Source organism: Plectropomus leopardus, chromosome 12, assembly GCF_008729295.1.
Source record: "Plectropomus leopardus isolate mb chromosome 12, YSFRI_Pleo_2.0, whole genome shotgun sequence".
NCBI lineage: Eukaryota > Metazoa > Chordata > Actinopteri > Perciformes > Serranidae > Plectropomus > Plectropomus leopardus.
In genome coordinates, this window is record NC_056474.1 from 23,548,561 (window position 1) to 23,561,947 (window position 13,387).

The window sequence follows — 13,387 nt, forward strand, 5'->3', positions numbered from 1 at the left end:
AGAAGAAAACATAGGATTTGGAGAAGAGGAGAGGGAAGGAGAAGAAGAAGGATACAAGGAGAAAGAATGAAAAAAAGTTGAATATGGAGGAGGAGAATAAAGGGAAGAGATGGAGAGGAATAAGAAGAGAGACGAAATAGAAGAATAGGAGCAGAAGGATGATGGGAGAATGGAAGACAAGGTCAATAAAGGGGAGGAGGAGAAGGAAAGGAAGAGATGAAGAATAAGAAGACAATAAGGAGGTGGAGGAGAAAGAAGATAGAAAATGAAAGAGAAGAAAAAGATAAGGATGGGGAGGAGATGAAGCAGTAAAGGAAAGAGGAGTGCCAAACAAGAGGAAAAGATGTAAAGCAGAGGATAGAGAATATAAAGAAAAAGGAAAAGAGAAATGAGACAGAGGGGAAGCAATAAAGAAGGGGAGGAAGAGGAGAAAGGGGGAGGAAATGAAGAAGAAGAAGGACAACGAATAGAAAAATTCAAAGGAGAGGGTAACAAAAGAAGGGGGGGGGACAAAGACACATTAAAAGGAATAAAAGGTAAAAGGAGAGGAGGAAGTTGAAGAAGGAGGACAACAAAATAAAGTGTTAGTGTAAATACCCTAGAACCTTTTATTATATTAGAATGTTGACATGGTGGTGATTATAAATACACATATTTCTTTACAGAAACATGGCAGCAAATTGTTCTTTTAAAGTACAAGAGTACTTTAATGAGCTGACACAAGCTGTGAAGCATTTTAGACAATTTTCAAGGAAGATATTTTAATGGTGAGCCAGATTGTATCATTGCCATCCTGACGCTCAACACTCCATTGATGCCAATTTCGGTGACAGCTATTTTTCGAAAGAGCTCTCCAGACAGACAGCTGAGTGTGCAGCTCTGTCCATTTACACCCATGTTCAGTTGTATGTGCCTCTGATAATCTGCATGTCAATCTCTGAATGTATCCAGACTGCAAGAGGCGTAAGCAATCTGAGGATCTGATGAATGGTCTGTAAAACCACTGTCAGCCTTGAAGAGTTTGGAAAGAGATGGTAGAAGGAAGGAACGGATGGGTGATAAAGATAGCAGGATTGGTCAAAATATGACAGATGGCCAAAGAACTTTTGCACATCTTTCCCAGTTGATCTCGTCTTTCCTCAAAGGTTATGGGTGACCAGATAATATTAATTCCAAAATACAACAACAGAAATCACAGATTTTATAAATTGTTGATTTAAGTCTTAAGATCACCAAGATCACCATTAAGTATCAAGATTGCCAATAAATGATCACACTGTTCTCATTTTTTAATACGTCATTTTTATTTATTTGATGTAATGGTTTTAATTCTTGCGGAAAAATTCTGTTGTAAATATTTGTTGCATGTTTTACCTACTTTTAATAAAAATAGTGTCAGAACAACCAGCCTTTTTTCTGACGCCATGACCCCTTCTGCTAAAACACAACTTTTCTATGATAGAGGCACTTATCAACATCGGAAAAGTTGTGTGGGTTTTGGACTGCATGTAGCAGACCGCGGAAGGATCACCACCGGTGACACGTGCCAAGCGGCAAGTCAGACCTGAGGGGAGAAACAAAACTGAAAGCACCGGACAAAGAGAGGGGAGGAGAGCCGGCATCAGGGCAAGGCTGACCTCACTTGGACTGAAAGCTTCTCCTCTACCAAGCCTTCTGGCTAATGTCCGCTTGCAGGAGAACAAAGTGGATGAAATTTGATTAAGGCTCACTTGGCAATGGGAGATCAGAGACTGCTCTGAGCACAGAGACATGGTTAACCCCTAACATCCTGGATCAAGCTGTTGCACTGGATGGACTGACCCTGTGGGAACGATTTGGACACAAGACTCTGATGCAAATTAAGAAAATGCATGGCAGGAATTGAATGATGCCACCAGCACCAACATGCCCAAGGAATTTTCATAGTAGCTGCTGATTTTAATCAACTCAGCCTTAAACTCCAAAGGTGTGGCAGGATCAAGGACAAAAGTTATTTCGTTTACTTTGTTTTAAAAAAATTACCAATAAATTTACCTTCTACCTTTTATTTGAAAAGTGCAAATACGTCAAATCAAACAGGCTGGTTCTGTTTCTTTATTTTCTTCTGACCTCATCTGAGGGCTGTTATACGAAACGAGATTGGTGGCTATGTGTGATATGTGATATGCTGAGTCTAAAGCAAGGGTTTTTGTCCTACGAAAGTAGCTCTCTTTCAACCTGGCCAGATCTCCATGGCAACTTATGTGGCAAACTTAACCTGATTGGGAGCAGGTTATCACCTGACTTTCGGCTTGAAATCTGCTTAATCGTGCCTTTTTTGAATAGTGTCAGTCTATAATCAGTGTCAGCAAATGAGCCATACACAGTGCCAGCTGAGAGAAAATGTTATAATTTCACTTTATTTAAGTCTGTTTTACACTGCTGCAATATTACAGCTGATAGATTAAGTATATTGGTATTTATCACAGTTAATATTTAATCAGTAATATTAATTTCCATTTGATTTTTTTTTTTTTTTTTTTTTGAAGTTATTTGTATCCTTTATTACAGGACAGAGTCAGACCTAAATATAGTTTTTGATAGTATTGTTTAAATCCACTGCAGAATGAGCAGCTCTAATGTTAGAAGTAATGAAGTGAGGAAATAAAAAGTTTATTTATCTTGTGTATTCACAGTTAGTAATTTTCGGCTATTGTTTCTCTCTTGCGTTAACTGAAGCATCTGTGTAACTTTTTACTGTCATACTTTAAAATAGTCTAGGCGAAATGCAATCGATCGCTGAAAGCGTCATTTGACTTGTTTTTTTGTGGATAAGCTCAGAGCCCAAAGCACAAAGCCAGCGTTAACAGAGGCAGATGATAACCACCTTGGTGGTACATGTTATCCCTGACAGAGGCTTTAGGGTTTGTCAAGCCAGCTCAGTCAAAGAGAGCCTGGCTCTGTTGAACTGGCTTTGTGGTACAGCCCCCTGGTCACAGCCAATAATGTTTAACAGCTGATATGCTCCTCCAATGTCAGAGTCAGATCTTTGCTTTGTGGATTCATTGTTTGACTGCAACTAATACTAAAAAAATAAGTCAAACTAGAAAGCAAGTGCAATAAAACATGCAAGGATGCAGATTTTGTCTCATACAATGACCAGAGTAAAATCATCATTCTACGACAAAGTTAGAGTTATTGTTAAAAAACAAAACAAAACAGGGGTTAAAGGAGTTTTTTCACTGAGTGTAAATAATCAATCAAACTCCCTGTCCACCCAAATAAAGACACAAAAAACCCCAGCAACAAATCTTTGCTTATATAGTAATAATAACCATGTCTCTATAGGTATATTAATTTCAATACCACTCCATGCGGTCGGCGTCACAGTTGCAGTAGTGTTGTGGGTCCACACAGTCGCCCTGCAGGCCGCAGACACACTGCTGGCTGCCTGGCTGAGCTCCGCCCCAATAAGTCTGGACATGACCGGTACCGGGTCCACCAAGCCACCAGCTGAACGGAGAACCCTCTGAAATACACACACGCGCACGCGCACGCGCACGCGCACGCACACGCACACACACACACACACACACACACACACACACGCACACACACACACACACACACACACACACACACACACACACACACACACACACACACACACACACACACACACACACACAAACACACACAAGCGAAGACATCCTTAAATTCCCTGAATATATCAAACAACGTTGCATTGTTTAAAAGCTGAGCTAATTTTAATTACTTTTTATATTGCTGGTGGATTTAATCTATAATATATTATAATTTATTGGATGATTTATATTTCATATTAATAATATAAATTTGTAAAGTAACTTAAGTTATGAAATAAATGTAGGGCAGGAAAAATGTGTAATGCTTCCCTTTTAAAAGGAAGTGCAGTAGAAGTATAAAGTACGATAGCATAGAAAAACTCAAATAAAGCGAAAGTACCTTGAATTGTACTGAAGTGGATCACTTTTTAAAAAACCTAAACCTTTAAAAAACATTTCCGCCTCAAAGTGAAACTTCAGCAGCTTCACGAATTCTTCATTTCTTCTGTGTCTTTTTATTGAGTATTTCTGTACCATTATGATAATGAACACAACCTAATTAGTGCGCACTAGCCAGATTAATATGAAATCATATGAGGTTCATTAAAAGGAAAATTAAAGCACTAAAAATCTATATGAGACATGCAGCTTATTTTGCTGGCCAAAACTCTATCAAGAAGACTGTCGGGTTGCACAATATTTGTAAAGAAAATCATTTAAAAAAATCACAATTTGATCTTTTTTTGTGTGGATTCTGCAGTTGCAATATGCGTCCAAGAATGAGGAAGAATTACTTTCTGTTGGTTCCTGAGGGGCTTGCATTCAATGGAGAGGTTTCAGAGGGAGGGGGCTGTCCATGGACATGTGAGGTGTTTTGCTCAAGGGCACATCGGCAGAACCCAGGAGGCAAACTGACACCTCTCAGGCTACCAGTCTACACTCCATACTTGGTGAAGGGACCTGAACCAGCAACCCTCTGGTTCCCAAGCCAAGTCCCTATGGACTGAGCTACTGCTGTCCCTAAAGTGAAGATGAAATTTTTGCTAGGGTCTGTACAAACCAAGCATGTTCCCTTATGTGTGGAATATGATTTGTAGGCTGGGAAATCTCTGTAGCACCAAAATGCTTCATTTATAATGGTATGTTGTGACACATTTCACCTTTATCAAAAAATTGCAGCTTCTGCGTTTTGGAAATTGCGCTTAGCCATATTGCAATTTTGACAATATTTCGATTAATTGTGCAGCCCTATCTGAGATAACTCACAAAGATGCACAGAACCGCAGCTGCTTGCCCCCGTCCATAATCAACCAAAAGATGCTTGCAGGACACAAAAGTTATACACTCTCTATGGAAATACTGAAAGCCGTATTGTGTCCTGAGATGAACAGGGTTGTGAGAAAATAGCTGAGCGCTGTACAGAAAGACTCCCCATCTCTCAGCCTCCCGAGATGAATCCAGTGTTTGAAGCCGGGGTGTGTTTGCCAGCTGCTACCCCAAACGCTGAATATATTGTTTTTGGATAGAGGGAAATGATAGTATATGGTGAAAAATGTATTTCGCATTGTGAGAGAGCGTAGGTGGAGAGGAGTGAAAGAAGGTGATTGGAAAGGTCTCTGCTGAGCCAGCTCTTCTTTATATTTCCCAGAGAGCAGCAGGGGGTTTATAATGGAACCTCTATCTCTTCACCTATTCTTCCTTTTCGACCACTTTTACTATTTTCGTCCATCATTTTATTGCCCACCCCCCTTAAAGTTGCTTAACAACTCGAAATTCTTTCTCATGTAGTCTTGTAGTTCCACTGTAGAGAAACGTTAAAGATCTGTCCTTGCAATTAATATTGGCATGCTTGGTAAATTACTTAAATAGTAAATACTACATGTTCATTACAGCACTATTTTCTACTCAAATATACAAATATACTATGAAATAGGGATGTCTGGAGGTCCTCCATGAAGTTTTGAGCATCAAACACAAAATGCTAAATTGAACCAACAAGGATTAATCTAATCTAAAATTAGCTCTAATTGATCGAATCAGAGTTGAGTAAATCTAGATTTAAAATAGGTAAATCCAGATTTAAAGTTAAGCAGAGCTCTATTGCACCATTAAGAATTAATTTCAGTTTAGTAAAGCCAAGTTAACTTCCTTAAACAGAATTTAAACTCAGTTATTCAATAGGGACAGGAGTCGTATTGACAACTGTCATGTTTTTATTTGGGAAAATCTACGTCTGTGCATGAATTCATGAACCCAATGTCATGGTAATCCGTTTGATAGAGTTGAGACATTTCACACAAGACGACAAATGTTAACATAATGGTAGCACAGTAGGAAATGTTCGGTGATCACCCAAGTTGTTAGGATTAATCCTCTTGGCACCATAAATGCCTGCACAAACTTTCATGGCAATCTATCCATTAGTTGAGCCATCCATGAGCTTTTTAAGTCTTAACCAAAGTTAAGGTCCAACTGACAGACAAACCTTTAGAGCTGCACTGTATTGCTGGCATGGTTAAATACTGGATGTTATCACATGTACCCATATTCCTGATGTGATTAGCAGTGTTTCTGTACACTGAATGCTGTTTTCTTGTTCTTGCCTTGCATGGAGGTGTAAGCTGTTGCATTAATTGTTACCAAGAAAAATTCCACGGTACTTGGTGATCAAGGTTTCTCTCTCTGGGTCAATACAAGCACAGGATAACACATGACTACACAAAGAAAACACAGAGCATACTCAATACTCATTACAAAAGGAGGAGGAATTAAATAAATCCTGAACAATCCTGTTTGTACGCATCATTGGTGAAAGAGAAGAAAATCCCTGACACCACACTACAGCAAAGATCATAATGATTTTATTCTTCCTGGTTGAGAAAGAGTCCCAGCTGAAGTGAACCACCTTAACCAAGCTTACATTAACTTTTATTTAACCCAAAGAGTCAATTGAGAGCAAGTTCTTGTTCACAGTCTGTTCTGATTTAAATGTGCACTTGAGAGGTATTGCAGGAGAAAGGGTCAAATAAAATGCTAGTGTTCTTCCCCATTAAAGATTAAAAGTATTCAGATTTGGGCTGCATTTCCTGTATGAAAGGTGCTATACAAATAACGTTTATTATTATCATTATCATAGACACAATCTTTGAAAGAAAAATTAGATCTACCTTCTAAATATAATCACAAACACCGAAGAAAATTAAATTGAATTTTGGCTCCAGTAGAGTTCATGATTTAAGTTGTTGAAATGTTAAATTGTAAGAAATTAAAAATTCTCTATAGTCAATCACAAAATGTGTCAAAACATATATGAAAAACAGTAGCACAATGTGCCCCTCTGTCCATTCAATATAAAGCTATTGATAGCAGCTGGTTAGCTTCACTTAGCATACAGACTGGAAACAGGCAGAAGCAGTAAGCCTGGCTCTGTCCAGATGTAATAAAATCAGCCTGTCAGCATCTTTTAAGCTCACAAGTCATACTGTCATGTGTTTCATCAGGGTAACAACATCAATTGGAAATTTATGGAAGGGTTATTTGCCAGGCCAGTCTGTTCATTAGTGTGTTTCAGAGGTGCTGGTTGATTCTGTAACCTTACAACAGAGCCATCCCAGCCATTTCTCTTCTCTTAATAATCTTCGTGCCAAGCTCAGCTCCTGACTGTAGCTTGGTACATGAGAGTAGTATCAAGCACTTCAGATTGACAAAGCAGATAAGAAAGCTTTAAATCTTTAAAGTTAATAGCTGGGCCTCTGATTATAAAGAAAACACATTAAGAAATATGTCGGTGATGTATGTAAAAGACCTGGATACAGTGTTGGAGGTGTCACCCCATTCATTCTTTTGAAAGTTGCTTTGTGGCGCATGAAACCAAAAGAGCTTTTTTTCTGTGGTATGAAAAGACCTGATTCATCCAGGTAATTCAGGTAATCCCGGTAATACCGTGCAAATAGAGCTCTTTTGGCCAAAGAGAAAGAGCACCAAAGACCTCCACTTCAGCGCTCTGTTAACTTCAATGGGGATGAAATAACTTAATCCTGCAGCTCTTCAAGACTTTCCAAATGTTTTCAAACCAATTGGATCAAAACCTTATAAGCAAAACAAATATTAATAATTTATCCACTTATTTACAGATGTTGGGAGATGGAATTCCAGTTCGGCCAATACAAAACTGCCTGGCTCAATTCCTGGGGGCCTGAAACATCCAGCAAACCTTTCCTGAAACTACCCAAGGAGGGTCAAAAGAGTAGACGTCATGGTTTCAAATAATGTCACACTATTGGGGTACAACACTAGTACAGTGAAACCTGGTCTGCAGTTGCCTAAAGGCTAAATAGCTGTGACACTACCATACATACACAAAAAAAGTCTGTGATAAAAGACCATAAACAAACACGTTCTGTATCCAAATGCTCTACTGTATATTGGCCACCATTAAATTGAATGAACCTAAAAGTTTTGTCAGGCTGAGAGTGCACCTCGGGATGCTTAATATTAGCATGAGAGCACCCCAGCGGAAACTGTTCCTTTATTTATTGCACCATCTGCTGTAACCCCCAACAACACAGCTCCAGTCACACACACCCCAAGTCCCCAAACGGTCAAAAAGCACCCTTTTTGAACAGCCCTAAACAGGCCCTTACCTGGAGTGTTGAGGAGGCGGGACTTCCTGCAGTGGTAGGACAGTTCCTGTTCGCAGTACTCTGATTGGATGATGGCGGCCAATAGTTGCTCCTCTTCAGTTGAATAGTCAAATTGAAATGAGAGTTTGTTTCCACCTGGAGATGGTCGAACGCTGGTCAGCTCTGTGTTGTTGTGCTGGATCACCATCCACGTGTTCTCCACTGGTAGGAGATAAAAATATCAAGATTTATACTTGCACACAAATTATGCAAAGCAGTGACTATATTATTTATATTCATATGTTTAAAAAAATGATGAATGAGGATCATCATTTACAATTATGTAAATACTGATCATAAAAAATGTTGAGTGATGATGAGAGGAAGAGCGGGAGAATGTGTGTGTGTGTGTGTTTTTGTGTCACCTGTCATGTTGCAGTAGACCAGCTGCGGTTTGATTGGTCCGCTGCCATCCACGTCGATGTAAAAATGCCCCGACGTGTTGCCGTTGTGTTTGTACGCCTCACACGACTGTTCGTACACAGCTGGGAGCAAAATAATGAGATCAGCTCAACATGAATCACATCAACATCAACACATCAGCTGGCAGACACACACAGGAGCCATGAGGGGATGAAGGTTACACACTGTGGAGGATTATGGGGGCTGCCACCACTGAATCACTGTCTCATAACTGGAGTGAAGAGAATCATCTCAAGTTTTATTTCTGCAGCAACGTCCCATAAAGTACAGATTAATCCAACTGGAGAGGACGGTAATGACTGATGGGAGTACAGAGACTCCATAAATAAAACTTCAGACCTTTATCAGCCCTGCCTCTTCCTCTCTGACTCCATAAGTCTTCCTCCCTCCTCTCTCTGCCTCACTCACACACCGGTACATCCTCTGCAATCAAAGAATCAAGCCCTTCAAGTCAAATCCATATCTGAAGGTTCCCACACTCTGCTCACCTGTTTATCTCTCTTCTCTTCTGCAGCCAAAGGCCTTTTATTCATCTCATTCCCTCAGTGTGGTTAGAAAAAGGTTTTCACAGAAACATCAGCAATAAAAATGAGAGCAGAGGTGAACCGTGTGGGAAACTCTCCTCTTTTGGTTTCAAGGATTTGACTCGAGCAAGTTAGCACAGAGCTGGTAGACCTCACCAAAGCTCACCTCACTGCTGCGGTTTCATTTATTTTGTCAGTATTTGGCGGTTTAGTCACGTATGCAGCCCAATACCTTCATCATATCTCTCACATGAAAACAGATATTATTATATTGTAACTACTGGAAAGAAAGGATTTACATATATCAAATATAGCTCACAGGCACTGGTCTCTTTGAAGGCTGACTCTAGTTTATTAAAGTCTGGGTTTAATTTTTGTAGTTTTGGCAATAATTTATTATGCTTACATTGCACTTACCAAACTAATATGGGAGCAGAGGCATAGAGGGTAGACAATTTATCAGAAAATCTCTCTCTTTTTCACAGCCTAATGTTGTCAGTGATGTCAGATATTGAAAGGTCAGGGCTATAGAATATTATACCGTACATATTTTCTCAATACATCTTAGAGTTTCTTGCCCTAATCTGTGCATATACTACAGATTATACACTTCTTTTCAAAATGCAAAAATGTGAAATTATCAGTTATTGTATCGGTTATCAGCCTTTAGGAGAAGGCAAATATCAGTTATTGGTATCAGTTGCACAAGAATACTGGACATGCACAAGTCCGGTAAGAACAGTAGGTCAAATTTGAACCCTGAAATTGGTCAATAAAATGTGATGGATGTGAGGTCAATTCTGGGCACAAAACCATCTGTGACCAAGCCTTTGCAATGGCTGCCCCTAAACTCTGAACAATATAAACTTTTAAGTCAGTTCTAATTTGTTATCTCTATAAGTTTGTCTGTTGGTTGTTTACAGTAAAACCTGTCTGATCATCGGACTGCTTGTGTTTTTTGCTATGATGAACTTCTTTATAACAATCACAGTGATTTACTTCTGATTTTTAAAATGTTTTAAATGAGGACAGAAATAATTGCCATCGCTACAAAAGTAAGATCCAAGTTGGAAATATGTGTAATTATCTTTTAAGAAATGTGTATGGGCTGCAATGTAAACAAATCATCCAGATACACACTCTATTGCTGTTAAACACTGTAGATGCACGTAATGCCATACTCTATATCAGGGATACTGCAGCACATACTGGTTGCAGCAGAATACACATTTCTAGAATTTTAGGATATTTCTAGGATTTTAGAGCATTTCTCTGATTTCAGGATGTTTCTGGGATTTCAGGACATTTAAAATTCAAGGATGTTTCTAAGATTTTCTGACATTTCTTGGATTTTAGGACATTTATAGGACATTTCTAGGATTTTAGGACACTTTTAGTATTTTAGGACAGTAATAAGACTTTGGGACACTTCTTGGATTTAGGGACATTTCTAGGATTCTGGGAAGTGTGTAGGATTTTAGGAGTTGTGAGGGATCCTCCACTGGCAATTTTTTGATAAACAAGCTCTATTTTGATGCTGTTTTATGCACTCTAGCACTTTACGTATACTAAAAGTACAAAAACAATCACTTGAATCACTTTATTTATATTTTTTATTAGAAAATAACTGGGAGGGGGGATTCTTTTGGGGGCCAGATTTGACCCATGGACCGCAAGTATTACAGCTCTATAAATTATTAATAAAAAAATAAAATAAATGAATAAAAAATCTCTTCATGTCCCCTATTCAATCAAACAAATGGCAGGAAAACTGTAGTTTAGTTTGGTCGGTGCATGCGTCTGTGAGTCCTGTTTAATGTTTTATTGCATTATGTATGACGCAATCTGAATTGCTATTTAAAATGTGCCATACAAACAAACTTGAATTTTATTATCTTGGCTTAATGTGTTAATATGCTTTAATGGGTCTGCACCACAAGATGCTTCATATAATTTCATTTCTTTCTCTGTTTGCTCTGCCTCAGCGTCTAAATTATGCAGGAGGAAATAAAAAATCTTAATTATTGTTTGACACACTGCCTCAGTCCTAATTTTCATTCAATAGGTCCCGTCTCACCTCTCCCTGTCTATCTGTGCCTTTCTTCATTTGGTTCAGTGGCCATGTGCTGATGTTTGACTGACAGGTGACTTACAGCTGTGGCAGGTCGCTCCGCTGTAGCCGCTCTCAGAGCAGTTACAGTGGAAGATGGTCCAGGACTGACTGCAGCGGCCGCCATGCTCACATCGACTGGGAGAACATCTGAGAGAGAGGGAGAGAGAGAGAGATGAAGCACAATTTGCGTACAACTCAAGGTGGGTTTATTTGCTTGTGATGGCAAATAAACAATTCTCCTGGATGTGCTGCCAAATAACAAAGAAGGCAGTTGATACTAAACCCTGCTTTTATCTTTTAATGTCAGGAGAGGTAAATCTTTTATGTGAGAATATTCGTTTTATTTCAGCTCATTCACTTTCAACTAAAAAGGGCTTTTCAGCAGGATGCACTTACTTCATTTGCACACATGGTTCCTGAATACCCAAACTAAGCTCCCTGATTTTGTCATGAAATCCAACCACAACATTTCCTTCCAGCAACTATGTTTTTGTGTTGAGTTATAAAACATCCACAATATCTCATAAAAATATTGGGGAGAGTGTCGCTGTACCTTGTAAGGGTATTTGTAAAAATTCTCTTCTCAACTTTTTGCGACACCAGACAAGCAATTCCATTGGACAGAATGGGCGCCATCTTGAGGTCCAGTATCTACATAGTTATTGTTATACTCTAATCCAGACATGTAACCTTAAACGGAAACTCCACTAATGTGACACACCACAGTGTGCTTAAAGGTTTTGGCGAGTTCTGCTGCAAAAGACTGATTAATAGCCTCAAGTGATGACATTTAAGTCATACTGCGTTGAACATAAAGACCAAAATCTTATCTCAAGTTCTCATCTCAGATTGAGGCTCAGCCACTGCTACCATAGCACACCCAGATCTCCACCCAAACTGTCAGCGGTTGAGTTGCATTGTGGGTAATGTAGGTAGTGGGGATAGACAAGGAAGAAAAATGTGAAGAATAAAAGAAGTACTAAATCTTTAAAAGCAATAAATGTCATTTGACTTTGAGATCATAGATCATCTATTTGTAACCATCATCAGCAGATCCTGCTTTATCTTTGTAAAAATGCAGATGGTTGTGGGAACCATGCTTTCAAATTTCCACTAATTTTCTCAAAGATAAAAACCACTTCATTAAACTAAATGAGCCTCTTATAAAATGCAGCGTCCCAAGGGAGAAACATTTTAGCAAAGCTCTTCAAGGTTCTTTAGGAATTGAACGTCAAAAAGAACGTCTTTCATTTTAATATCAGTTTTTGTACTTATAAAGTTGCGAGAGGCTATTGGTTTGAAAACCACAACAACTTTCTTATGCTGAATGTAAACTAACTTCTGTAGAACATTAATTTGAAACACCTTTCACCTTTCCTCAAAGACATCAAAAGAATAATTTAATTGCTTTCTCTCTTTAGATGTTTCTTTCATTTTATATAAAAAGGAAAAAGTTTTCTGTTGAATAGAAAATATCCTTTCACTTCTTTCTCAGCAGCAGATCCTCCCTGACTGAACCGAGCTGCTCTTCTAAAGTACTGCCACGCTGTTTGAAGACACTCTCTAAATGAATCCAGCTCCCAGGAGACTTCACTGAGGCTCTGTGTGTTATTTATAGATAAATATCATAATACTGTAACCATCGTGACATCAGTCCTGTATGGTAGGGAGGAGAGGGATGAAAGGAAACTGAAAGAGGGTGCAAAGATCGGGAAAATACATTTATATGACACTGAAAATGAAACTGGCATTATCAAAAACAAAGAAGCACTGCGCTATATGTTTTGTTTTCATTTCTCTGCATATAGATGATCTACAGAACACTGAATGTGGTGGAGGTTTAGAGACTCTAAGGGATTTAAGGATGAAATGAAAAACAATGGGAGAGAAAACCATTCATATTTACAAGCATCAATTTTAATATTTTGACTTGGCCATAGATTTTACATTAACCTGTCAGACACATGTAAATGCAACTCATATGCCCTGAGGTCTACGTGATTCATGAAAGCCAATGATGGCATCATTTTTTCAATAAAAAGTGGGTGGTTTATTATTAGAAAGCAGGCAGTGGGAAAAAAA

The 13,387-nt window shown here is 38.7% G+C and overlaps 1 protein-coding gene across 1 annotated transcript in view; it reads right to left on the minus strand.

Moving 5' to 3' along the window:
* LOC121951319 (contactin-associated protein-like 4) overlaps window positions 1–13,387 on the minus strand; it is a 127,205-nt gene that overhangs the window by 36,440 nt on the left and 77,378 nt on the right. The window contains 4 exon segments of the mRNA XM_042497596.1: window positions 3,346–3,508; window positions 8,207–8,407; window positions 8,611–8,730; window positions 11,346–11,452. Coding sequence (XP_042353530.1) covers window positions 3,346–3,508; window positions 8,207–8,407; window positions 8,611–8,730; window positions 11,346–11,452 — 591 coding nt within the window.